The 25518-nt window shown below is 43.8% G+C and overlaps 1 protein-coding gene across 1 annotated transcript in view; it reads left to right on the top strand.

Annotated features, from left to right (window-relative positions):
• Positions 1–25311, top strand: part of HDGFL3 (HDGF like 3) — a 38297-nt gene extending 12986 nt beyond the window's left edge. Inside the window, exons 2-6 of the mRNA XM_041418892.1 lie at positions 9519–9595; positions 12934–13072; positions 14341–14499; positions 16058–16204; positions 22991–25311. Coding sequence (XP_041274826.1) covers positions 9519–9595; positions 12934–13072; positions 14341–14499; positions 16058–16204; positions 22991–22996 — 528 coding nt within the window. The 3' untranslated portion in view covers positions 22997–25311. The remainder of the gene's footprint in view (positions 1–9518; positions 9596–12933; positions 13073–14340; positions 14500–16057; positions 16205–22990) is intronic.
• The last annotated feature ends 207 nt before the right edge of the window (positions 25312–25518 follow it).

Raw genomic sequence — 25518 nt, 5'->3', positions numbered from 1 at the left:
CATGTCTCTGACATTAATGCCACTTACATTTCTAAAAATACATCTTTTTGCCTTTCATGTTTTCATTATTTGATTTCTTTTTTTTTTCCTAACATGGATTAGTAATTAGGATCTAAGATTATAGGTCTACAGTACATAATGGAGTGCTTTGTATATTTTAATATAGTTTCATTCCTGTCAGCTGCTGCTTGAGTTTGGGGGGCTGGGTTTGAGGAAAGTGTTCATTTTAATAAATAGGTTTGTTATTCTTTTAGAGACTATCTAAGTAAATTCAGGCAACATTATATTTAGAGTCAAAACTAAATGAAAACTCTCATTCTGCGATTTTGGAAGCAGAAATTGGGCAGGTGGGGAGGGGTATGACTTGACTTGGAAAAACTTGTTCCTGTGTCTCTTTAGGCAGGAGGATTAAAATTCCTAAGAGTTTAACCTAGACTGGGGGACTTTGCAAAGGCATTTGACACCCCAATGGCAGCTCCTGGAAATACCAGCAGAGACTGAAAGCAAACTCAGTAAAAATACCACAGCTGGGTCCCAGTGCTGCACAGACACCACTGTGACTCCATGGATCTTTTTTCATTCCATGGTTTTAGCAACCCAGGTGACACAGGCAAAAGTTACATCTTAGCAAAATGGTTTGGGGCTTTAATAGCTCGTTTTGTGCCTTAGAGGGTGGCTGAGGCTGGGGCAGTAAAGGAAACAATTAACTACAGACAGTTGTTAGGTTTAGGGCGACCAGGGGCTTTCAGAGACCCTGAGCCCTCCTGCAGGTACGAGTTTGCAGCTTGGCAGCAAACAGAAAAACCTGCATTTGCAAAATTATTGCAAATCACTCCATTTCATTGCCTTTGCAATTAGATTTCATTGCTTCTCATTTCCCCCGGCCTGCGTACACGTTGCTGGTTTTTACGTGTCGCTTGCATCACAGCAAAGCTGCCCTGCGTGCCAGGGACGCTGGGTGACCAGACTCCCCCACAGCCCCAGGGTGTGCTGTGAGGCCTGTCCCCCTGCACCACGGGCAGGTGGGAGCTGCCTCTGGGTGCTGTGCTGGTGGCTGTGCCGTGGCTGCCCCGGTGCCTGCAGATGTTCCGCGGCTGCGGCGCTGCGCGCGCAGCTCGGCTGGCGCAGCTGCCTGTGCCTGCCAGGGCTGCCTGCCTGACAGCTCCATCAGCTCCTGTCCCAGCAAACAGAACTTGGGCTTGAAGGAGTTGCTGAAATCCTGTAAATAGGTGTTCTGGTGTGACACATTAAGACTGCGAGGCTTGATGTTCTGTGGGTCCGCAGAGAGCGGCATAGTGCAGACAAATAGATGCTTGGCTGTGTCTCCATTCCCTCTAGAGGACTGGGAGACACTCACAGTCCCATCTCTGCTGCTGCACCTGAACCTCAGAGGGTTGCAGGATGCTAAAAATGCTCTGTGTTTTCAAGGGACCAAGATTTTGTGGTCTTTTCCCAGGTGACAGTAAGCGTTTTCTGTATCAGACACTTGTTCAGGCCCCTGATGTTACACCCCTTAGCTGCAACTGGTGGTAAGAAAACAGGTCACAGAGGAGACAGGAGGGTTTGCTGTACCCAAAACCCCAGATAACAGTGGAATCTCCAGAGTCTCAAGCTTGAATCCTCCCTAGCAGGAGCAAGGGGCTGCAGTAAGTGAAGGAGATTGTTCCTTTCTTTGTCTCAAGTGTGTGTCCACCCTGTCACAAACCGGAGGGTTGTGTTCATCGATCGCGTTTCCTTACCCAAAACAATCTTAGCCACAAGTTGTAATGTCAGTAAGGTTTTGTGTATTTTTTTGGGGAAGCTGGACTAAATACTGCACAGAGATGTTCCGTATTCATCAGCCTGGAAATATTGTGTAAATCTGATTTTTCTAACTGACTTTTTGGGGTAGAAAATGATACTGAAAAAGAAATGGTAAATTAAGCCAGCCAAGTCTAGGAGACCACAGTCTTCTGGAAATTTGCTTACCTTTTGGCTTTAAGTGTGCTGATAGGAGTATAAGGACTTGCAACACTTCTTTTAATAAAAGCTTGGACAGTGGAATATGGAGCTTTGGGTGGAACAAATGAGCCTCAAGTATAAATTCAGTGTGTTTGAGCAAATGTCAACGCTCTAGGCCGGCTGCATCTAATTGAAAGTGTTTTGATCAAGTTAACTGGCAAAAAAATCCTACCTCATTCATATAACATTCTTCCTTAAAACCAAACAAAATCAATGAAGTAGTAACATTCTAGTGTAAATATTGGGAGGGAAAAAATATTTCTCAGTCTAAAGGGTTCTTATACCATCCACGCATTCTGAGGAGACGAGACACAGAAGGTGGCAGGGTCTATCTGAACACTTTGGGGAGGAAGGTCATATGACTGTTCATGTCTCTTTGGTTTTTAAGAAGAGAAGAGGAGGACAGAAATACAATGTTTGTGAATGCCCAGTCCCTGAAAGTTCTCACTTTTTGATGTCTTGACTGGTTATTTAATTTTTATTTGCTGTATGTCTTCTAAACACATTGTGCATATGTGCATTTCTTGCACGCTTGTATATTTCAAGACAAAAATATTTGTGGTAAGATGGTAAAGTAGGATAACCAAATTTTTTCATCAGAAACTGCTTTCATTAGGTGTTAGTGGGCTCACTATTTTTGATTTGCTTTGGTGGATGTACATTGCAAAAAATATTTTGATATCTGAGGAATAATTCAGATGAAGAAGAAGCAAGCCTGTGCTTAAAGGGAAGAAAAGTAAATGTTAAATGCCTCAGAGCTGGCAATATTTGTTTAAAATAAACAAGCTCTTCCCACCCATACACAAATAAAAAGTAATTTTGTGAGCCATGAAACTTAAGAAGTTTATTTTTCTCTGGCTTGCTTTTGTGTGGATTTCCCAGTGTCTGATGTTTTGATTCAGCCTGCATTGCAAGCTGTCTCTCAGCATATGGACTACTTGTCTGCCCATCTTCTGTTGGACAGCCTATTTATCACAAAACATGGGGAAACTTAATATCTCTCTGGCCTTTCTCCTTTTGTCTGGTTTGGCAGAATTGTCTGATGTGTCCCTGAGTTATTGCAGGTAAGAGTCAGACTGAAAACAGTGTGATCACATCCTTTCCTGTCCTTAGGGAAGAGACTGGGAAAAAATAGCATCCTAGTGGTAGCACCATTGCATTATTCACAGTAGCAGGGAAACACTTCATTTGGAGAAACAGAGCATTTCTGCAGCAGCCTGGCTTTGGGGTGTGCTCACTGGGAGGATGACAGCTTGGTAACCTGAAATGCAACTCTGACAGAGCTGGAAGTGTGCATTGTTAGGAGCTCCTCTCACTTTGGCAGTGGACCTCAAGTGCTCTGTAAGAACAGTCCCACTGTCCCCATTCATAAATTGAGGCTGGAGGAGATGCAGTGATTCATGTGGCCAAGGTGTCCCGGGGGCCAGTGGCAGAGAGAGGACTTGTCTTTGCATCCTCCTCTGACAGTGTTCCATCCAGCAGCCCCAGAAGTGCAGAGAGGACTTGAATCACATGAGCAGATCAGTTATCTACAAAGTCATGCATATAGATAGCAGTCACGCAGAACTAAGCTCTGGCCCCGTTTTCATATTGGAGATTAAAGCAGCTCTGCAGAAAGTGCATTTCAACTTTCTGTCTTAAAAATATGCTGCTAATTAGGGATGTAAAGGGGCTGAGCTCAGCTGCAAGACTGCTGATCTTTCCTAGTGAGACATTGCTGCCAGCATTGTTTGGACTCCAACTAACCCTTCATTGTCTTCTATCTCGTTGAGGTCCTGAGCATGCATGGGAAAAAAACCAGGAGGATTCATGTCTTTATATTGTCATTTCTGGCTGTCTGCAGGATACCCTTCAGCCATTTTCAGCAGTGTTCAAAAGTATGCTCTGCTGGTTTTAATCTTGTTTTGCTTTTTGTTTTTGCTGGTGGCACTCTTCCATGCCCAGAGACTTTTTTAATTTTTACTTTTGTAGCTGTGCAATTCCGCCTTATTAAGTTGGATTCTGCTTCCAGTCTCCCCCTTCACAGGGATTTCTTTTTTAATGGGTGAAAAAGTGCATATGCCAGCATTCCACACTAGGAGTTCAGGTATGTGATGTACATTGGGGAGTAGTGCTCTGCTTCAAATATCAGTCTTGCTACATGAGAGAAAAAGTCAGCAGTCTCCAATCAGCTTCAGTTGGATTGCTCTTCAATTTAAGCACTGTGGAATTTGAGTCACAGTTTTTAGCTTGAAGCAGGTTGGATTTTTTTTAATTTTTTTTTTCACATTTTCGGATCCTCTGGGGAAAAAAATAATTAATATTTTACATCTTACAGAACAGTATTTTAAATAATGGTTTAGAAAAGATACTGCTATACTGCTGATTCCCAGTAGCACTAGCTATTAAAAAGCATAATAAATCCATTGGAATAAAAATGTTGTAGTAAAGCAAAATATCCTATTTTAATAATGGATTTTGAAGAGTATTGCTTTTATCCATCTAGAATTCTGCTAATAAGCTAACTGCAAAAGATCAAGCTGCTTGCATGTGTTGGGCAATAATAAGCAATTTGAACCACTTTCCAGCAAATACTGTAGGCCTCTGCTCAACTGCTGTGCAGCAGCTCCAGGGATTTCAGAGGGAGATGTGGATCTCGGCAATGGCTCTGTGTGCTTTTGCCAATCACCGGCATTTACACTATCTCAAAACAATCAGTGATTACTGCTCTGCAGTTTTAATTACCTCTTTTTGCAAATAAAAGGAAATCTTGTGGGTTTGATGCCCACATAAGCATCCCTGCATGTAAAGTTTTCTCTAAATGGGGACCTGATAGGTATTTTGCATAATATCTTTTTTTTGTGTGTGCATGTAAAATTCTGCTGGAAAGCAATAGCACGGGGTCTGGTGGAAAGCCACCCTGACAGCCTGGAATTCGTGCTTCTGAGCAGCAGCTTGTCCACAGCACGGAGGTTTTGTGATGCCATAGAACATGACACCTGCGGGAAGGAGAAGCCTGTGGGATGCGCCGTGGGCAGCGCAGCGCCTCCCTGGCCGCCGCAGCGGCAGCGGGCTGCCCGAAGCGGCTGAGCAGACAAAGCACAGACACGGCTCCCGTTCCGCAGGGAATGCAGCGCTCTGCAGAGCACAGCACCCGGGAGGGGGTGCAGCTTCCTCTGCTCCTGCACCAGCCCTCCCAGCGAGCTCCTCAGCCTGTCAGGAACACGCCACGTTATCCCACGGGCAGGCACGGGGCTGGTTTGCGCTCGTGGGAGCCGCTGCTGTTGTCCTTGTCGCCGGGCTCTGCTCTGCGGCGCCGGTCCAGCCCCCCCAGCCAGCCCCGCTCCCCAGGGTCCCCGGCCTCGGGGCAGCCGGCAAGGGAGCACTGCAGAGGGCTGCCAAACCCACCCTGGCAGCCAGCGGGAAACACTCCCTGGGAAGCCAGCGATTGCTCGGCACCACCGAGAGCAAAATACTTGGGCTGCACACCCATCCTAGCCAGTAAACCGCAGTGTAAGGATCTGACAGATTTCTTGCCTCCACGTTGGTAGTCACTAGCAACACGGCTTGATAAAGCCCCGCTCTGGTTGCAGAGGACCGAGCTGAATTTTCTGCTCCGTGTTCTTGACCCTAGAAGCCTGGCATTTGTTTACTGGAAAAAACCTCGCAGTTACATCTTTAAAGCTCTGCTGCTTGGTTGGCAAACAAACGCTGGGCAGTGCAGCTCTGCTGAGGTTGTGCAAAAAGAAAGCAATTGTTATTCATTAAGCAGATGACAGCAACGGGAGCTAAGGGGATAAAACTCGAAATCTGAAACCACCTGCTTTAATTTTAGCCATAATTGAAGCGGCTGCCCGTGGTGTTGCTGATGCACATGTCAGATTTGCACGCCATGCGCTGCTCACTCTGATTTCTGTGGCAGCGAGCTGCAGCCGCTCTGGTTCTGGGATGGAGCTCGTGTTTGATTGCAGCTTACAGCGGGTGCTTCAGAATCTGCTTGTTTCCTTCCAGGAGCAAAACACAGTCGCAGTCTGCCTCTCTGATAGACAGATGCTTTAGTCATTAGTGAGGTTTCTGTGACTACAGCACTGTGTTCTAGTATGGGTGCTCTTTCCTCTTTTGTTCCTGGTTCAAGGCAGCGATGCTTTTTTCGCTCTTGTGCTCATGCGCTCACTCTCTTCCTCTCCCTCCCTCCCTCTCTCTGTCTTTGATCTTGCTGATATGGGGGAAAATATCGGATCCAAATCTGCAGCATATTTAACCAAAACATCCTGTAGAATGGGAATAAATTGTGGCTGAGTGCAGCAGCAGGAGATTGCAGTGTGGTTGCTTGTACTGCTTGCTTTCTGCTACAACAAAACAACAGCAATTGCCATGGAGTGCCGGGGTTGTTCTGCAGCTAAAAAAGCATGTAGGGACTCCACAGAAGGCTAAGGTGGCTTTACTGGGAACAGGGAGACTGGGCAAAGCTCTTCTCTCACAGTCTCTAATGCCGGGATTTGTGTGAAAGAGGTAAAAGGGGAAGAGATCTTTCCTAATGGAAGAGAGGGTCTCATCCTTCACTAGATTCCCTGGAGTTTTTGCCACGGAGTTCAATGGCCCTAAGATAACACTGTCGCTTTATATCCAACCTTGTTACAGTACTAGCAACATAAGCCCCAGAGCTGGGGAGCTCACAGCAATATCAGTGAAGGCAGGAAAAGTCTTGACCTCAGTTGCAGAGTGAAATGTTAGAGTGGGAGCATTAACAGTCTCTCCTTGAGCTGTTTGGTGCAGATTTATACTGCGTGTGTTTGTATGTGTATGCCAACTCCCAAAAGCTATGAAAAGCTTTTTTATGGTTTCCTGTGATGATACATAGTCAGAAGGGATACTTGGATGAATAAAGAAATATGCCACGAAATGGGGAGCAGGTGAGCTGCGTGACAGATGTGTGTTCTGTCCTTTGTTGTTGGTGCTGCTCCTTAGCTAACAGTACAAGTGCTGGGAATAAGAGAGAAGGCTTAACTCCACTTGGGATTCTGCTTAGGAGATCCTCACTGCTTCAGAGCATAGCACATTGTGTGATGCAAGATCCCCAATCCCTTCTGATCAGCATTCTCTGCTAAGCATGTCTTCATTCCCCCCCCCCTCCCTCCCCTTTACTGATCATTTACAGCTGTTTACTTTATTTCACGAGATTCTGAGAGGGCTGAGGCAGTAACTAGGCTGTGCTGCTCTGTAATGCAGCCCAGAGCTGGAGCCGTGTTTCAAGTGGCCAAATGAGATTTGCACTCAAGTCCCAGCAGACTCTGTTTGTCTCAGTCAAAGGAGTCCACATTTTTCTGGGGTCTGGTATCTGGACATCTTCCTTGTCACAATAAAGAGAAGGATGGCTATGGCATCCAGACAGTCGAGGTGTGTTACCTCTCCCTGTACTTGGTAAACTGCCAGCACAGCCTTTTTTGCTCTGACATGTGGATGCTTCCATCTTGAAGGAGGCGTGAAATGTTTTGCAGACAGGCAATATCTCCTTGACTTGCTATCAGTTTGGAAAGGGAGTTGCAGTGGTTTTGACCTGCAGTCTTTTTATCACTCTTATGATAAGTCTAATACCTGTATTTAAATAATGAATTGTGAGCAAATAGCAGCCTTATGGGCACTTTCTGAAAAAACAAATAGTGTCAGAAAATGGTGAGCTCTAAAGTAGTATCTTCGACAGCCTTTCCTCTATGTTGTCCTGATGATAAAGAGGACACCAAAAGTCCTGTCATGTTGTTTGAGTTCCTCCTTTCGCACAGCTGAGCTAAAAGGGAATGCACATGTTCATCCTCCACTGGTGTGTATTTTCCTTCTATGTACATTTAAAGAATAGATTCTCCTTTTATTTATCAAATTGTTAGTTTTGTTAAGTACAAGAAAGAAGTAATTGCTGTGCCCACAAGACATGTGACACCTGTGACAATCCCAAATTGTCTCCTGCAGACTGTGCTGGGAGGTGGGTGCTGGGTGACACAGTGTGCCCCACCACACACACCCCTGAGGGAATGCTTTGGAAGCGCTCTCAGAGCTCCAGATTTTGGTGCAGCTTCAGAGAATGTTCCAGTTAGACCAAAAAGATAGGCATCCATTTCTTCTACACAGAGGAGTCTTGTGATGTTACAGGTCCACATGTGGCTCTCGTTTCTCCATCCCCAAGGGGTGTCCTTGCAGAAAGACCAAAAGGGTTTGAATTCTTACCAAAGCTCATACTCCTTTGAAAGCTACACAGCCAAGCAGATGCTTTACTGTGAAAGAGGACATCCTTTGAAAACAATCTGGTGCTTATTAATCAATAAGAATTCAGTGTTAGGGGTCCTTCAGCAAGAAAAGAGAAGGAAAGCACATGTGGGTCTGGTCTCCTGAGTGAAAACATGCAGGTTGCATCCCTGTGCTCTGCTGAGGAGCAGATTTTGTATAGCACTGTTATGTCAGCACTTTGCTCTCAGTTGCAGTGACATTTGGCAGGGTGCTTATGTTGAGACTGAGTTGCCCTAGACCAGGCACCAGGCCATTCACCTGCTCTCTGGTGCTGCCCTGTAGATATCTAGATTCATTAGGCTCTCTCTTAGCCAGAGAGTTCTCTGGACACTTAATTTCACACACCCACATATGCTCAGAAGTGCCATTTCTGGGAAGGCAGGCTCTTGGATCTTATTTAAAACTTTGCTGTGTTTTTGGTTTATGTGGGTAGGCACCTGGACTCTCTTATTTCTGTTGCAAAGGACTACAAAATTAGACATAGACAAGATTAAGTCCTGTGGCTCACCTCCTGCCTCACAACCAGTGCTCTCACTCAGACATTGGGAGAAGGGGTTTGGGCACTTCTCAGCCTGAGGGGTTTGTTCCAGTACCAGCTCTGTTTGAGGAGAACACCCTCAGCATCCCTCCCTTCACTGCTCTGCAACTGTGTCCTGAGAAATACAAGGTCAGGATTAAAATGTGAAAGGAGAGAGAGGGTACAGAGGGGAGTGGTAACCAAATCCAGTTATCAGGGTGTTGCAGGGGAAGGAGAGTCCCTGGCCCTCCTCCCTGGTGTGTATTACACATTTTACACTGTGTACCACCATCAGCACAGCAAACACCACTGGGAGATTGTCCTGTTTCCCAGCTGCAGAGTCCCAGAGTCCCATCTGTTCCCCATTTGTTGCAGAAGTTATTGAGGTGTCTGTGTGAGACAGGCAGGATTACCCTCTGGGCTTCGATGCCTTTGATGAGGCAGCATCTGAAGTTAACACTTAAATTAAGCAGAGTTGATTTTATTGCCTTTGTGTGTTATAATGCCCATGAAATCATTTTGTGTGTGCTCCTGAGTCTTCTGCTGTCTCCCTGCAGTATTTCAGTCATGCTGACTTTGCCTGAAAAAGCAGCAGCTGTCTTCCCTTCCCCACCCCGGCACAGCAGGACCTCCCAGGGCTGCAGGATACCTGTGCTAGCACCTCCATGGCTTGGTAGGAAGGCTTGGATGAGGGACACCACTTTTGGGAATAATCTTTTTTCCGCTGCTTTCTGTCTTACAGATTGATGAACTTCCTGAAGGAGCCGTCAAGCCTCCAGCAAACAAATACCCCATCTTCTTTTTTGGGACTCATGAAACGTAAGTGAATGAGCATGACCTGTTCCTTTGGAAATGCCTTTTTCCACTGCAGCTAACATAATTTCCTCTGATTTCATTGAAATAAATCCTGACTGAAGCCACTGGGAGCCTAGAGAAAGGTCCTGCAAGCCCAACTCATTGGTATTAACAAATGGGAGTGAAAGCTGAAAGTAGCTGGGAATGCTGCTGCCTTCATGGTCTACCAAGAGCTAAACATAAAAGCTGTGTATCCTGTAAGGAAATGTGTGGGCATGAATTCATTAAAGAGTCTGAAAAAGCCCTGAACTCAGAGGCAGGGGCAAATATTTTGTACTTGGATGTCCATGATAGCAGAGATCAGGCTCTTGTGTTTGGACGTGTTTGAGCTCGTGTCCTGTGTGAGAACTCGCTTGGTAGTTTGTGATGTGAAAGGAAGCAGACCCCAGAGTCTCAGGCAGAGCTTCAAAATACATGCATTCCTGGGATCTGTGCTGGGGTATTGTAGGATGGAGCTCACAGAAGTGATGGAAGAACTGAGCTGCCTGAGCTGATAGGGAAAGAAAGGAATCAGAGCACAAGAGGTAAGTTAGGTCTCAGCATAATTGCTACAAGGTACAGAGTTTCAATATTATAATGTACATGTCTCTAGTTTAAACTATGTCTGAGATAGCCAAAAAATAAGTCACATTCCATTTTGCAAAATATTTTAATTTTAAAACTTTTCCTTCCCCATTTGCAGGTAACATGTTTTCTAGAATTCCTTAAAACTGGAAAAATGAAATTCTGATGATATTTTAAATTCAATGCTAGAGGCTTGAAGCTTTATTAAAAATTTATTGTTTATTTTTGAATTTTAATGTTATTCCAGAATATTATAAGCTCCATAGCTCATACATCACATTTTATTTTTATAAAAATCTTTAAAGGCAGTTTCTGCTTTATAAAGCTCATAGTAGCCTCTCTTTAGTTAAAATAGTTCTTCTATTTCTTCTAGTTTCATTGCTAGGATGAAACAAACTGATGTTTTGATATATTGTGGTCCACTAGTACTGTCACAAAATAATCTGAAAATAGTAAAGTTTAAATAAACTTACAATGCTTTCAAATCAGAAACCAAAATGTAATTATTTTTCAAATGGAAACATAATTTTTAGAAACACTTAAGAAAAAACCTGGCCACTTTTATTCCAATGCTTTCAAATCAGAAACCAAAATGTAATTATTTTTCAAATGGAAACATCATTTTTGAGAAACATTTAAGAAAAAAACTGACCACTTTTATTTTGAAATGAGTGAATCCCAGACTGATAATCTCTTTTGATTTGGATTTTGTGAGCTCGTGATCTCACTGTAGCATCTGAAACAGATAAAGAGTTTGTAGTTCCTACCTTATAAATGTAAAAGCCTAAATCTTAAAAATGAACTGTAGATTGCAGCTCCTTAGTTTTATAGCAGAGCAGTAGAAACTTATACTCTCCCAGTGGCAATGAATGCATTTCAAGCAAAGATGTAGACAGTTTTTCAGTGTTTACTTTACATAAAAGAGAAACATTTCCATACATTACTGTTGAGCTAAGTTAAGGTAGCTCATACTAAGTTTCATACATTTTTCCTTTGTTATTTGTGTTAGAACTGTTTGTTTATATTTTTGACAAGGAGACATCTCCTGGTATTAGCAAAAGCATAGATAACATAATTTATTCAGTGTAGCATTTAATATTAACATGACATGTGTTAGTTTGGAAATCACTGTTTGGCTTTCAGGTAGAAATGCATTCTTGGCTTTGTAATTATATAATTAAGACAGTTTTCAATATCCCATGAGCGTGGATCCCATGCTGTCTCAGGTGGAGTTTGAAGGAAGCTCTTTCCTCAGGGACTTGTCATCTGGTGACTTTTTAGCAACCATTTGGCTCTGCACTGGCAAACTGCTTGGCCAGTGGGATGATTTAAGTGAATGGGACTTTGCACATTCATAAATGCAGGGCATAAATCAGGCATTAATCTGAAATAATGATTGCAGAAAGGAAGAAATATTATCCTGTGGTTAAGGTATTAGACTGAAGCTGAAGTGAGCTGGTTTTTCCTCTGCTATCACTTTGAGTGTGACCTTGGACAAATCTTTGTGCCTCAGAATCCCATCTGCAGAAAAGGGCAGAGTCTCAATGTCGTGGTGAGGTTACAGCAATAAATGTGTTGGACGTGGTGGAGCTCCACAGTCCCTCAGTAATGGAGAGCAGAGAGTTAACATGAACTGCAAAGATCGTCAGGAAAGTAGGACAGTGATTATGGTGAAGGGCACTGGGACTTGCTCAGCTCTGGTCTCTGATGACACAGAATCTTTACGTGTGGGAATGAAGGGGCCTTTTTGCCTTCATTGTTTTAATTTGGCTTGTGATTACAATCTCAATGTCATGCAGAATACAGTAGATACAGATACCCAACTGAGAGAAAGTTATGCTTCCTTCAGTTTAAGAGTTAAGAAGAAGTTAGAGTTTTACTGTAATGTGTGTAGAAAAAGCAGGACAAATCATCACTCTTCTTTTTTTTAATAATTATTTTTCCCTGCATTGTGGTGCTTGTGCCTGAAATTAGTTGGCCCAGTGCATAGCTGACTTAGGCAGCAGCAAAGCACAAAATCCATCCTTTGCTGTGCTGTCTGAAAAACTATTTGGCCACAAGCACCCTGTGTGTCTCATTGTTTCCTTGTATTACTCATCTGCCTATATTCATCCATTGTTTTTTGTTCTTATATGAAATTATAAGATTTTTGGGAAAGAGCATTTTTATTGTGTTTGTGCAGAATTTAGTATGTGGGGGGCTAATTCCAAGAAAGAAGCTCCCAGGCTTACTGGCAGTAGAGATAATAATAAATGCCACCGCTTTTTCTATCCCATAGTACAAGGGATAAATTTTGGCTCATGGGTCCTAGGCACTCCTTACATGCTTAGCTTTTCATGTGGCATCTTTGAGGCCTTTCTGGATTTATAACTCTAGGATTGGAAGCTTGGTCCCTTGCTATCGCAAGCAATGACATCATAAACTGTTTCATAAAGTTTCATAAACTGTTCAAGTGCCAGTTCCCAGCAGCAGTTAATAAAATAGAGATGTTTCAGTTGTTTCTAGAGATACCCAGCATGATTTTACTACATCAAACATCAGGATGGTGAGCCAATCCATTAAATCAGACTCACAGCAGTAACTCAAAGACAGTGTGACAAAAAAATAAATAAATAAAACTAGAAAATAAATTATCGAATGAGCAGAACAGGGAAAGCATTTGCACTGTTAATGTTATGACTTTTTTGAAGAGGAGAGTGATAAGTCCTTCTTTGAATGTTCCCTCTGTTAAAATGCAGTGCGTTCCTGGGGCCCAAAGACCTTTTCCCATATAAAGAATATAAAGATAAGTTTGGGAAATCGAACAAGCGAAAAGGATTTAATGAAGGCCTGTGGGAAATAGAAAACAACCCTGGAGTAAAGTTTACTGGATATCAGGTAAATTACTTTCCCATCTATTGCTCCTATCTTTCTTCTTTTCTTCTTGTCAAAGTGAGTGTTTTAAGAGTGATGTGGAAGGTTCTGGTTTTGATGGAGCAAGAAAGTTTCACAGCTCTGGTAATTGTGTAATGTAAAGACAACTGTGGTCTCACACTCTGTGACAAATGGAACTTTAATCATACTGCAGAGCCTTTTGCTTTCTGTGACATTCTGGAGTGGTGAAGTGGAAAATTCTGCAACACATTTAGTTAAATTAAAAATGGATGGTTTTATTTACTCCTGTACAAACATGAATAATTTCTGACTTCTTCTTTCTGTTGTTTATTTTTGTGTCAGGCTCCGTGTATTTTACACAGACCTTAAGGTCACTGCACTTTTGATTTTTACATTTGGCAGTGCCAAAGCTAAGAGGAGTGAGAGGTGGAGGGTTAAGCTGCTGGTAGGAGACAATTGCTGCTGTACAACAGCTCTCCCTGTTGGATGTCCAGAGCAGAAAGTCGGTGAAGGTGGAGGGGGAGAAGAGTAGTTGGTGGGCTGTATAAAACAAAGAACTTTTCTCATTAAAAAAATGTGGCCCTTTGAAGGTAGGAATCACCTCCAAAAGAAGGCAAACACCTATTACATTATTATCACAAAACACTACAAGCCAGAGCTACAGACCACCTGCAGAAAAGCTGCTGCCTCTCTCAGTTCCTGTTTCATATTTTCAGCCCTACACATGTTTTGCATACACTTGGGGATTTAAAAAAAATCCAGTGAATAGTCTGTGGGAGATGGGCTGTCAAAGAGTGCTCAGCCTGCTGGTCAAGGTGTGCTTTTCCAAAACACAGAGATCTCGCCCTTTGAGGGGAGTGTAACAGCCATCTTTTCTCACAAAAAAGTCTCTGCTATTGCAGCCAAAGTCTGAAAGTTTCAGTAGTTTTTCCCAGAGTGGAACAGGCCAGGTCTCTCCACTGAGCAGCCCTCAGTTCTCCTCCAGCAAACACGTTTTTGTTATTGGATCTTCTGTTTCTATGTAAACCTTCAGAACATGCTATCCCAGAATCTGCAACTGATAGCTGAGTTCAAGTGGTGACTGAGAAAATTGCCTTTGCAGCCCTTTTTCCTGATAATTGCAAAAATAACCTGAGCTCTTCCTAACTATAGCAATTAAAGTGTAAGCTGTCCATTTCCATCTTTCTATCTTCAATGCAGAACAAAAATCAAGTAATAGGTATTAGTGATATTTCTATTGTTGATGTTATTATTGTTGTTGTTATTTAAAGGCAATTCAGCAACAGAGCTCATCAGAAACTGAAGGAGAAGGAGGAAATACAGCAGATGCCAGCAGTGAGGAGGAAGGTGATCGGGTAGAAGAGGATGGAAAAGGAAAAAGAAAGAATGAAAAAGCCGGCTCAAAACGAAAAAAATCCTATACTTCAAAGGTTATCTTCTGACTTTTCCTGTTGTTATCCATGGACATTTATATCTGGAATACTGTTCACCTCATGGAAATTTGTTCTTCCTCCTTTGGCATTTTGATTCTGATAGCATGACAGTGGTGTTCAAATAGGCAAAGGGGAGTGCTCTTCCTTTGTAGACAGCCTTGGTGAGACACAGTTGAAATACTCTGCCCTGTTCTAGTGCCCACACACTGAGAAGGTGAAATGATGGGAAGGAGATCAGCAGGGCTGGAAAGAAAACCCATGCAAAGATGGATTGATAGGATTGATAAGTTTAATCATCTCAGATAGGTCTCTCCCCAAGAAGAAGAAAAAAAGCCTTAGGAGTGGCCTCCTGAGGGTCATGAGCTCAGGTTTGGTTCCTGTCCAGGAGAACTGAAGCTTCCCCCTCCCATCTCCCAGAAAGATCTGGTAGGGCCAGAAGTGCTCAACTGCTCCTCTTGTAGCTGAGTGTAAAACACTTCAGTCCAGATACAGGATGGGAAGGTGGAAGAGCTAATTCATTAATCAGGGAGTAGGATGCTCAGTTTGTAGACATAAGACCTACACTGTAGTACCCACCAGCCCTGTTAATGTCTTAAGTAACAGGGTAGGTCAGGAAGCTAAGAGTGGTGCGTCTGTCTCACAGTGGCTGGTGGACAAAATCCCCTGAGAAGTGACACCTTTGGGTTCAGATAGACTTCCCACTTGTCACTGGGTGCTCATCACTGGGTAAAGGGGAGCAACATTATAGTCACTTCCTCTGGTTCTGTGTGTGCCTCCAGGGCTGCATTCCCCTGAAAAGTAAAGTGTGGCAGAGTCAATTTATTCACATTCATGTTATTCTTCTCTGAAAGTGAAAACTAATGGAAATGAGAAGAAGCAATCAAACAATCTGATCCAGGCACAGTTTGGGGGAGAGTGTGAATTTCTGTGGTTGATCCACCAAACAAAATGTATTTTCACCCCTTTTGTGTGTTTTACATCAGAAATTCAGGTCTGGTCTACCATCTTCTTTCAAGAAGACTCTGGGCAAACAGAGGATTATGAAAATGGTGGCTTAATGCCACAATTTATCCTTTTGTACTGTAGAATTGCATAACATAAAGGGATGTAAAGGAAAAGATGTATTGGTTCCACATGGCTCTAATGTTAATATATTAAAGCTGACAGCACTAAAAAAAAGTATGGAAAGCAGCTCTGCTAATGTTATTCTCATTTTACATCTCTGTGTTTAATCAAAACTTTTGCCAAGCTGGCACCATCTGTTTCATTAACTAACAAAACCTACAGGTGACCCAGCACTAATACCCAGCTCCTATTACTGTGTCTGTCTTTCAGTCAATTGAGCTGCCAACCTGTGCTGAACACAGAATTTGAGAAATTTCCTTCACTGGTGGCAGTAACTCCAGCTACTTCACCTGAAAAATGCTTTTCACCCCGTGTATCCTGCCCAATATTCACCTTGAACAGGGAAATGCATGATCAGACAGTATTCCACATACTTCTTTTATGGCTGAAGCTCAGGTTTTAATTTTAACTTTGTTGTTGATCATTTTAGAAATCCTCCAAGCAGTCACGGAAATCTCCTGGAGATGAAGATGATAAGGACTGCAAAGAGGAAGAAAATAAGAGCAGCTCTGATGCTGGGGACGCAGGCAATGACACAAGAAACACTTCTTCAGACTTGCAGAAAACCAGTGAAGGGGTAATCTACTGTTCTTGTCATTCTATTCCCATGCAGTTTGCTCCTGGGGGGCTTTGGAGCCAGGGTGACCTGTGTGTGCCACGTGCCACCTCCTTGGGTTACATTTCAGTGCTCAGAATGTGTCTAGAGCAGAAATGGACCTGGTGCCTGCAGTGGTACAAATTTTGCTCTAGAGAGATGACTGAAAACAAGCATTATTTTTGTTCTGACACTTGCATAGATGTCAGCTGAGAGGAGCTACTGAAAACCATGAGCTGGAATGATGCAAAATTGATGTGAGAGCAGAATCAGACTGTTTGCATAATGCATGTTGGCTCACTAACAGAGGGAGCCTGCTTACCCTTTCACACTTGTTTAATTTGTGGGGTCCCAGTGTCTTCTTCGGGGTTCTTGAGGGTTCATGTGCTCATGACAGACTCTGCATACTGCAGGTTCCAGGGTAGATGCTGCCCTGGGCTAGACCTTCCAAGGGTGGGATACGCAATCTGCTCCAGAGCAGCTTCATTCAATCTCCTTGTGTGTTTTGTCAGTTGTGTGTTCATATCAATATTCCTTTGTTGTGCCACAACAACAAGAGGGGAAGGCTGAGCAGGAGGATTAGCATGGCAGCTGGTTACTCAGCCACCTTTAACCACCCCTGCTATTTCTGAGCCTTTGGAGCAGCACAGGCCTCTCTGCTCCAACACTTGGAGCTCCAGCTCAGCAGCAGTCCCTGTGCAGTGCCCATGCCAAGGCTCTGCCACGTGGGCAGCAGCCGGGCTGGCTGTGGCAGGAGCTGAGTGACACGAAGCCCCAGGTGTGAGAGGAGGCCAGCCAGCACAGCTCTCAGCTGACACTGCTGGGGTGCCTTAGCACCCAGCTGCCTGCTCAGCCTTTTCTCACAAAGCACAACCTCTGGAGCTGCTGCTGTCTCCCACTCAGAGACTCCTCCCAGAGCTTCCTTTCCCCGTGTCTCTCTGCAGTGCAGTGTAGTTGTTTTGTGACTCTGCTTTATAAAGACTTTGATAGGTGGCTCACTTTGATGGGGTCACGAGGAAAATTCACACTCCCATTCACTCTGAACCAGCTGCTGGCTTCAGCCAGGGACTGATGCAAGGAGACACTGCCCAGCTGTGCCCTCCCAGCCTGGCAGCTGTGCCCTCCCAGCCTCTCACCCCCAGAGTGTCAGAGGCTGATAAGGGTGGCCCACGTTCTGCCTAGTGAACCCTGTGACACTTCCATGTCTTCAAGTAGGTATTTGGGTGAGAAAACTGTTTGTGAGGTGCATCTGAGGTAACAAGAAGTTCAGCAGGCCCTGCTGTGTTTCCCGTGTTTGTGGCAGTGACAGGGGATATGTCTGTGAACTTCAGGCACATTTTCCATGTAAGGACGAAATGCTAACTGAGTTAGGTCAGTCACAGACTAAGTGGCTAAAACATCACACAGGATGTTGGCTTTGTGGCTGTTGAAATTCATATGGCTCTTTCTTCTGGCTGTGACAGGCTTGTGACATGCTTGGGAGGTAGAGTCCAGCATGCTACAACATCGTGGTACTTCTCAGTGTTTTCAGGATTACAGATATTGTGCTGAAATACTGCAACACTGTCAACAGTCTTATCCTTCCTGCCAGGACCAACTTGAAGAAATATCCAGAGTCACTACTGTCATACCCATGTGGGGAGGTGGCTCTGCTCTGACTTCTGCAGCCCCACCACGCAGCCTTGAACTCATGCTTGAGCAACCAGTCTGTTGCTAGGTCTTGGGTGCTTTCAACATTATGGAAAAGGTGGAGTTTTAGTAATACAGATTAAAGAGAAAATGGGGATGTGGTTTTAAGGGCAGCTTGAGATAAAAGCACTAATAAGTTTGGAAAAGTTCACATCCTGATCCATATATTTCACCTTGGCCATTTCTGCTGCAAAGTCATCATTCCACACAGGAATCTCTTCAGCGTTTCATTGAGGTTTTGTCAGTAGTGCAGTTCTCTCTGAGGACCAGGAGGGGACACTCCATCTCCTGCTGCTCCTAGAGCCAGACCAAGTGTCCTTTCAGAAGGTGTGCTTTTAGAAGACACAGGGCACTTGGGGGAAGAGCAGCAGGTTCTTTTCCAGCTGGTGTTAAACAGCCAGCCCCGCAGTGTCCGCATTGGTGACCTGGGGCGCGGGGCCAGCTGTCTGCTGGACACTGCAGCCACGTCCTGCTGGACACCCCGACTGAGGCTCTGCTGCAGGGCACCCAGCTCCTCCAGCCCACGCTCTTGGGCTTCTCTGCTGTGGAAAGGAAGGTTGAAAAACACCAACGTGCTCCTGGAGAGTTGGGATATGATCCTTCTGTTCACACACGTGAGTTCAGACCAATGTCTCGACCAGCTGAAGACACCACCACAGAGGAGAGAATGGTCTCCCTAGGATCAGGGAGCTCGTGAGCAGAGCAGCAGGCAGTGTGATGGGTTCCCCCAGCCCAGTCCCGCTGTCCAGGGGGGGATCTCACACAGACCCATCGCTCCAGGGCGTTGCTGCTGCCATGAGGTGCCGCCAGGAGCGGCCGCGGGGTGCGGGGCTGTGCTCGCTGCAAACCCGCGTACAGAGATACCAAACACCCACCTTCAGGGCTGGCCTTCAGGGCCCTCTTCTCAGGGACAGGAGTGTTCCAGCCCGTGCTTTGCCGCTGCTGGAGGGCTGCCTGCTCACCAGCACGGGGCTGGGCCACCATGCGGGCACACGAGGCTTGGCCACCCTCGCCAAGGCGCTCCCCTGGGCTCAGAGTGCCTCTGGCCCCTGTGCAAGAGCTGCCTGGAGGAGACAAGCTCTTCTCTTAATAAAACTACTAATAATGATGTAGTAATTACCTTTGTAATGCCTGGACTGGAGGCTGAAGACCCATCTCTGCTCCTCAGATCAGATGGAATCCTGCTTTTAATCATACTCTTACCCTCAGCATTATAGGGATCTTCTTGAAGGGCTGACAGCCAAAGTCAGATGATTGCAGGAGCACCTTCACCTATATTTTTTAATGAAAATTCTAACCTCCAGGTGGTAGAGGTAAGCTTGAAAATGTGAAGTGATGGCTTCCTGAAGACTCAAACCCAGAGCAAATAAAAGTACTTTCAGAGCTATTACATTTTTTTCAGCCAATTTCATACTGTTCAAGGGCTCAACTTGTGATTTTCTTTTTATCCCTTGGGTAGACAAAGGTGCTTTCTTTTTTTTTTTAACTCTATCCCTTCGTTTCTGAGCTATTCTTGAGTACTACAGGCATTCTCAACAAAGAGATGTTTCCTCATTCCCAACCATAGTTGGTAGTTGTGTCCCATCACTACATGTTTTTCAAGCTCTTTCCCTAACTGCTGATCTTTGTCTGATTCCTTCCCCAGAAAGATGCACAGCCTGAAGTTCAGGAGTTAATCATCCAATATTAATTAACTAATAGTCTATTAGCTAAGATGGCCAATCCCAGAGTTTGCTCAGATCTTGAGTCACAGAATCTTCCCAGAAGTGTTCCCTGCTGTTAAATACTAAATTGTTTTGGCTTTCTAGAATACCATGTAAAGAGAATTTTCTGGTGGAAAGGTATTCATAGCTCTGTGTTGTTTACTTTCATGGCATTAAATTAGTTCATAAATCAGAGAATTCGTGGCAGCAGATTTACATTCCTCATTTAAACCTCTGGTGACTTGTGTCTTTAGTTCTTGGCTGGCATAACTCTGAATCTTTGTAACTGAACACCTAAACTGCTTTTTACTTTACTTTCTGGATGGCCACGTACTCATGTTCGAAAGCTGGCTGTGGTTCTGGCCTTATTAGAGAGTGTTTGGAGGTCAGGGCAGCACACAGGGTGTGTGGCAAGTTTTCGTTTTGGTGTTCACTGTTTCAGTCTGGGCAGTGTATTGGTAAAGGAGGTGTTTGCTTGGTGTTCAGGTGCAGGAGGTGAATGATTTTACTGTCTTCAGAGAAGAATAGATTTGCTGGAAATGAGATATATTTTCTTGCTTCTGGTGCAGCCTGAATATTAAAATGGAGTAAGGGACTGTGATCCTTTTTCTCACACTGACAATCAGTTACCAACTGAGTCAGTGGATCTATTTGTGGAGGCAACTGCCAGCATGAATAAGGGGATCAAAATCTGGTCCAAAATTATTGCTATCTGACACCATTGCATTTGGGAGAACATATTTAAAACAGCCTGTGTCCAGGCTTTTTTGTTGTGGCATTCTTGTGGGGTAGCAACAATCCCAGTTACTGCTGTGAGGTACAAGTGTAATGGCAAAACTGGCCAGAGAAATGCAGGTTCACTGCGTCCTTCTGATGTGGTTCTGAGATGTTTGGTCCCTTTGCTCTTCTTTACTTATCAGGAAAAGCATTGGTCAGGCTGCATAACACATTTGGGGGCTTGTCAGCATTGAAAGCATTGCATTTGGAGCTCAGTTCAATGTAAAAGCCTTTTGTACAAAAAATGAAAACACAGTATGTTTTTCTGTCTCATTTTCTTTTCCTGCAGTTGGAGGTACAGTAAAATCTACCCTTCAAAGCAAATGATAATATTTGTAAGAATGTGTCTAAGTATTGCACAGTAAAAATTTCTATGTAAAAATCAAATAGTGGCATAGTATATGGTGTAAGGAGTTGTGTTGTCTGCTGCCTTCCAGTAGCTCAGGATAACAGCACTGCTGGCTAAGGACATGGGACATAACTCAGAGGAAACATAAATGTCTGAATGCAAGTTGAGATTAAAGCAGCCAGTAGAGATGAAATATTTGCAGCTCTGTGTACATTGAATTACATAACCACTTTGACCTCAAACCAACACGGATTAACAACTATTGTACAAGTAAACAATTATCTTTCTGCCCATGCAGTTTTACAGTACAGGATGGCTGAATTGGTTGCCAGACACTGTTAAGGGAGTAATCTTCAGTGCCAGAAAAACAGACGGCAGTTTGTGGGTTTAGTTTTGTTCCCTGCTCTGTTTTCTGTGTGCTGCCATTGATAACAGAAACTTTGCTCTCTAATCAGTCAGATCCTGTGCTCTCTCTGTTGTGTGCAGCATGGCACACGTTGTACCATAGCTTACAGTGAAGCTGAGAGACTTGTTCAAACAAAGATGTTTGAGAGTTGATCTGTTTCTGGAGAGACGTGAAACCATGGAGACCAGGGGAGGTGCTCGGCGCTGCCGCATCCCTGAGCAGCAGGAGCTGCAGGAGCTGCAGCAGGAGCTGCAGGAGCTGCAGGACTCGCTCAGCTGCATCCCTGAGCAGCGCTGCCCTGCAGCTCTCTGTGCTGGGGACAGCCCTGCTGCCTCTGGGCCACTGCCACTGCGCCCCGAGGCCGTGATGGGACATGCCACTGGAAACTGAAAAGCCTGGAGGGTGACTTGCATTATCTGTCTCTTTGTTGTCCCTCCCGCCACGCTGTGGCCCAACAGCTGTGACACAGTGTGGAGGAGAGGATTAATGTTCCCAGCACCCACGTAAGGATGATCCTACCCAATCTTCTGGATGTAGACCAGAAGGGAATTGTGGTTAACAATTGCAAAGGTGTCATGCTCCCAAAGGACATCTTCCTGTACTGGATCTGAGAGTTACAGCACAGGAAGCAGCTGTGTTATCCCATCCTACCTGTCAGTGCTGGGCAGCAGCTGCCAATGGGAATCTTAGCAGAAAGCAGGGTTTGTTTGATTGACTGATCACGTGAAATTGTTTTAACGGGTGTCTGAGTCTGAAGGGAAAGGAACAGCAGTGAATCCCCCCAAGCATCTCTATGAGCTCACTGACTCTGAAAGAGGAGAGAGGCCTCTGGAGTGTGGTGTGCTGGATGGACAGCACAGGGTTACCCCTTTTGGGGGACTCAGGGCTCCAGCAGTTCCTGTAAGCCATTGCTGCATGCCTGAGCACTTGATAATAACCCCTGATTGTTAACCAGGATGTGCCAGGACCTCCCACACGGAAAGCACAGCTTTCCATTTTTACTCTTGACAAACCACTTGTCACAGGAGAGACCTGCACTGACCAAAGACAGCGAAGGTATTGTAGTGTTGTAGAAGGGATGCCTTGCCCAGAGGTGGGTGGTCATGGTGCACTGCATGCTGTCGTGTTGCTGGCTAATATAACCTGTCCCCGGGCCAGCAGGTGAATTTTGCCATCTCTGTTCAATTGGAGGAAACCCAGACTTGTATCACTTGCTGTGATCATGTGGGGACAGTCTGATCCTCATCCCACTAATGTCAGGGAAAGCAAGAGCTGACCTTGACTCACCCGTGGGAGTTCCTTTTCTGTCATCACCTCTACAGTGAACTGGAGCCAAGCTGTTTCCTTTTCAGAAGCACCACTTGGATCCCTTAGTGATGAAAATGTTTATCTTTGCTCATTCTTGCTAAGCTTTCCTGTATTTGAACAAGAGGGTGTTCTTGTGGCTGGACATCCAGGAATGCAGCAGTGCCTGAGCTCCTGCATGAAGCTCATCAGTGATTTTGTGCAGTGGAAAAAACCAAAGTTTGTTTGTGCCTGAAGTGTGCTACAAGGTTTGTAATGGAGTGATTGAGGGAAAATCCCACCCACATACATCACTGGTGCTGCTTATTGAATACAGCCCTAAATGTTTACTTTTAAACTGTGCTCATTAATATTTTGTAATGATATGTTTAGTTGATATAACAAAGCAGTTTTTTCTTGAAAAAAATTTGTTTGAACAGAGCAGGTGGTTACTTGTACCTGTGACTTAGAAGTGTGGAAATATAACTTCAATTGTATCAAGTTTGATGCAGCATGTTATTTCTTACATTAAATGTGACTTCTTTCTCTTTCTCTTTCAGACTTAACCAACATAATGACTGCTGAATATTAAGGGAAAACACAAGAAGGTTACATGTTTGGTTGTCTAATATTCTTGGATTTGATATGAGTCACCACATCTGTTCATTAGTACCATCAACAGCATCCCAGTTTGTATGCACATTATTCACATTCCTATCTGTTGTGTTTGCAGAAATGACATTTTTACCCTTTTTTCTAAGGGTTACTTTTTGATTTTCATATTATTTGGTTGCATGAAGTTGCCCTTTTCCAGTGGCTGAGGTTTATGAAGATATCGCATACTTGAACATGTTTTAGATTCCTTTTCGAGACAGAAAAGGTATAACTCCAAATTATATCATTCTAAATCAGCATTTTTTAAACACAACTAAATCTTAGAAATGAGTCCCCTCCATATAATGCTACAATAATCTTCCACATACAAACATAATTTTAAATTTTCCTAGATCCATTCTTTCTTGGGTTTTGATCAATTTATAACATAAAAGAAAAATTCTTCTTCAGTTGAAATCACCACCAAGTTCAATAATGTAATAAAATATCTTTCCTTATTAGAAGTACCTAGCTAGTTATACTCTTAATACTTCTCCAAACCATGATGTAATGTACACTATCTGACTTAGTTCCTATATGTGGAGTTAGTGAAAGTCTTTTGTGTTTCTTTAGATTAATACAAGGATTTTTCCAATGCCAACACAATTTGAAATCATTCATTTGGATGCTTTCCATTTTTAAGCTTACTGTGATATACAGCCCTATGGGAAACCAAAACAAAACATCAATTTTAAATAATGAAAGGCTTAAAAAAGGATGCTGTCATTCTGGCTTTTTTTTTCCTTTTGGAAATAGAACTAGACTAGTAAGTAAGCATTCCAAATCCATTACTCTGTGTACATTATTGTTGCTATTGTGATAATAGAGATTTTTATTTATTTTTATGCCAGCTTTTATTGTGAAAACATATTTAGTCTGGTTTTATCAATCCTTGTTATGCTTGTCCTTGGAACATCTTTTGCGTATTCAAGGTTTGTAGTTGATGAGTTTACTGTAAAAAACTAAAAAAAAACCACAAGGAAAAAAAACCAAAAAAAGACCAAAAGAAAACAAAAAGGAAACAAAAAAAATGTATTGTTTTTACAGAATAAATTTATTGGAATGTGTATTGGGAGTAAGGTTTGAGGTTGTAAGCAACTAAGTTAGCGTCATATTTGGCTTCATACGTGTAATAATGTGAGGTATTAATGTAAGTCAAGTATTAAAGCAAAACATTCTGTTAACATGAGTTGACCATAATAGATACAAGTGCAGGTGAGATCTTTATTTTTTCTGTACTTTGCCTTTTCTGGATAACAGGAGGTCATTAAATTCACCTTGAATGTATTCAAAGTTTCTTTCAAGACATCAGAAGTAACACCAGAGGCTCAGATACCTGTTTGTGAGCCAGCACGTCCTGTGGGAGCCCGGCAGCTCAGCTGGGTTTGTTTCCCTGGGAAGAAAGAGGCCCTGGGATGGAGCAATCCCAAAGCCTAAGGAGCTGCAGCAGGGATGCTGGGTGCCAACAAGCACTGCCTGAGGTGTGCTGTGGTTGTTTTGGAGCTGCCCCTTTGGCTGCAGGTGTAAAACCTGGGGCCTCTCCTCTGCGTGCTGCTGGGAGCTGCACGGCAGTGTTCAGCAGCAGAGTTACAGCCTGCATTTCTCAGTGCCCTGGAGGTCCCTTCGTGCAGGGTGCAGCACACAGGCATGTCAGCTGCTTCCTTGTTACTGATTAGACTTAAAAGTAAAATTCTTTCAATCCAAACACCAAGAAGTCAACACACCCAAATAAAGTGTTTCCAGTTAAAACGTATCAGCTAGTTTCATCTGTGAGAAAGGCACTAGGTGTACTGCTTTTAATATAAATACACATAGAAGGCATAGAAATAGCTGTAATTGCAAATAGAAACATAAGCTGCCCAAACCAAGGTCGCTGTGTTTGCTGCTGCTTGTTTCTGAGCCAGCAGCATTAGCAAAAGTAGCTGCAGAGACACAGCCAAAACCCCTCCTCTGGAAACGCACGAGCGGCCTGAGCCCAGTGGCTCACGGTCCTGAGCCCTCTGTGCCCAGCCACGAGTGCTGCTGAGCACCTGCTGGGCTTCAAGCAGGGGAGCAGTCCTTGCAGAAGTGATTCCTGAAGAGAATTAACAAAACTATATGATTTGCTTATCATATATGGAGTCTTACTATAAGAGTTGATTGCTTCTTAAAAGATTTCTTGGGATTTTTAACAAGGTCGACCCACAAGACATACTTTTTGACAAATAAAACATGTGCATGTGACAGAGTTATGTATGTTAATTTTTCATGCTTCACAATGCTGGCCTTCATGTTGTGCAGTAGCTCTGTGCAGGGACTGCTAGCACTGCTGTTCTTCAGCGTGCGGAGGCTAAACACTGACATCATTATTATTATTTAACTTCATGCAGTATTTCTAAAACTGTCAAAGCAGCTTACTTAAAAATAGCTGTGGGAACTGGCAATGCACTGCAAA

The sequence above is a fragment of the Onychostruthus taczanowskii genome, unplaced genomic scaffold (genome assembly GCF_017590055.1).
Source record: "Onychostruthus taczanowskii isolate IOZ18803 unplaced genomic scaffold, ASM1759005v1 scaffold6, whole genome shotgun sequence".
NCBI lineage: Eukaryota > Metazoa > Chordata > Aves > Passeriformes > Passeridae > Onychostruthus > Onychostruthus taczanowskii.
Note: the sequence above shows the minus strand (reverse complement) of the source record. Positions and strands in the feature narration are given on the sequence as shown.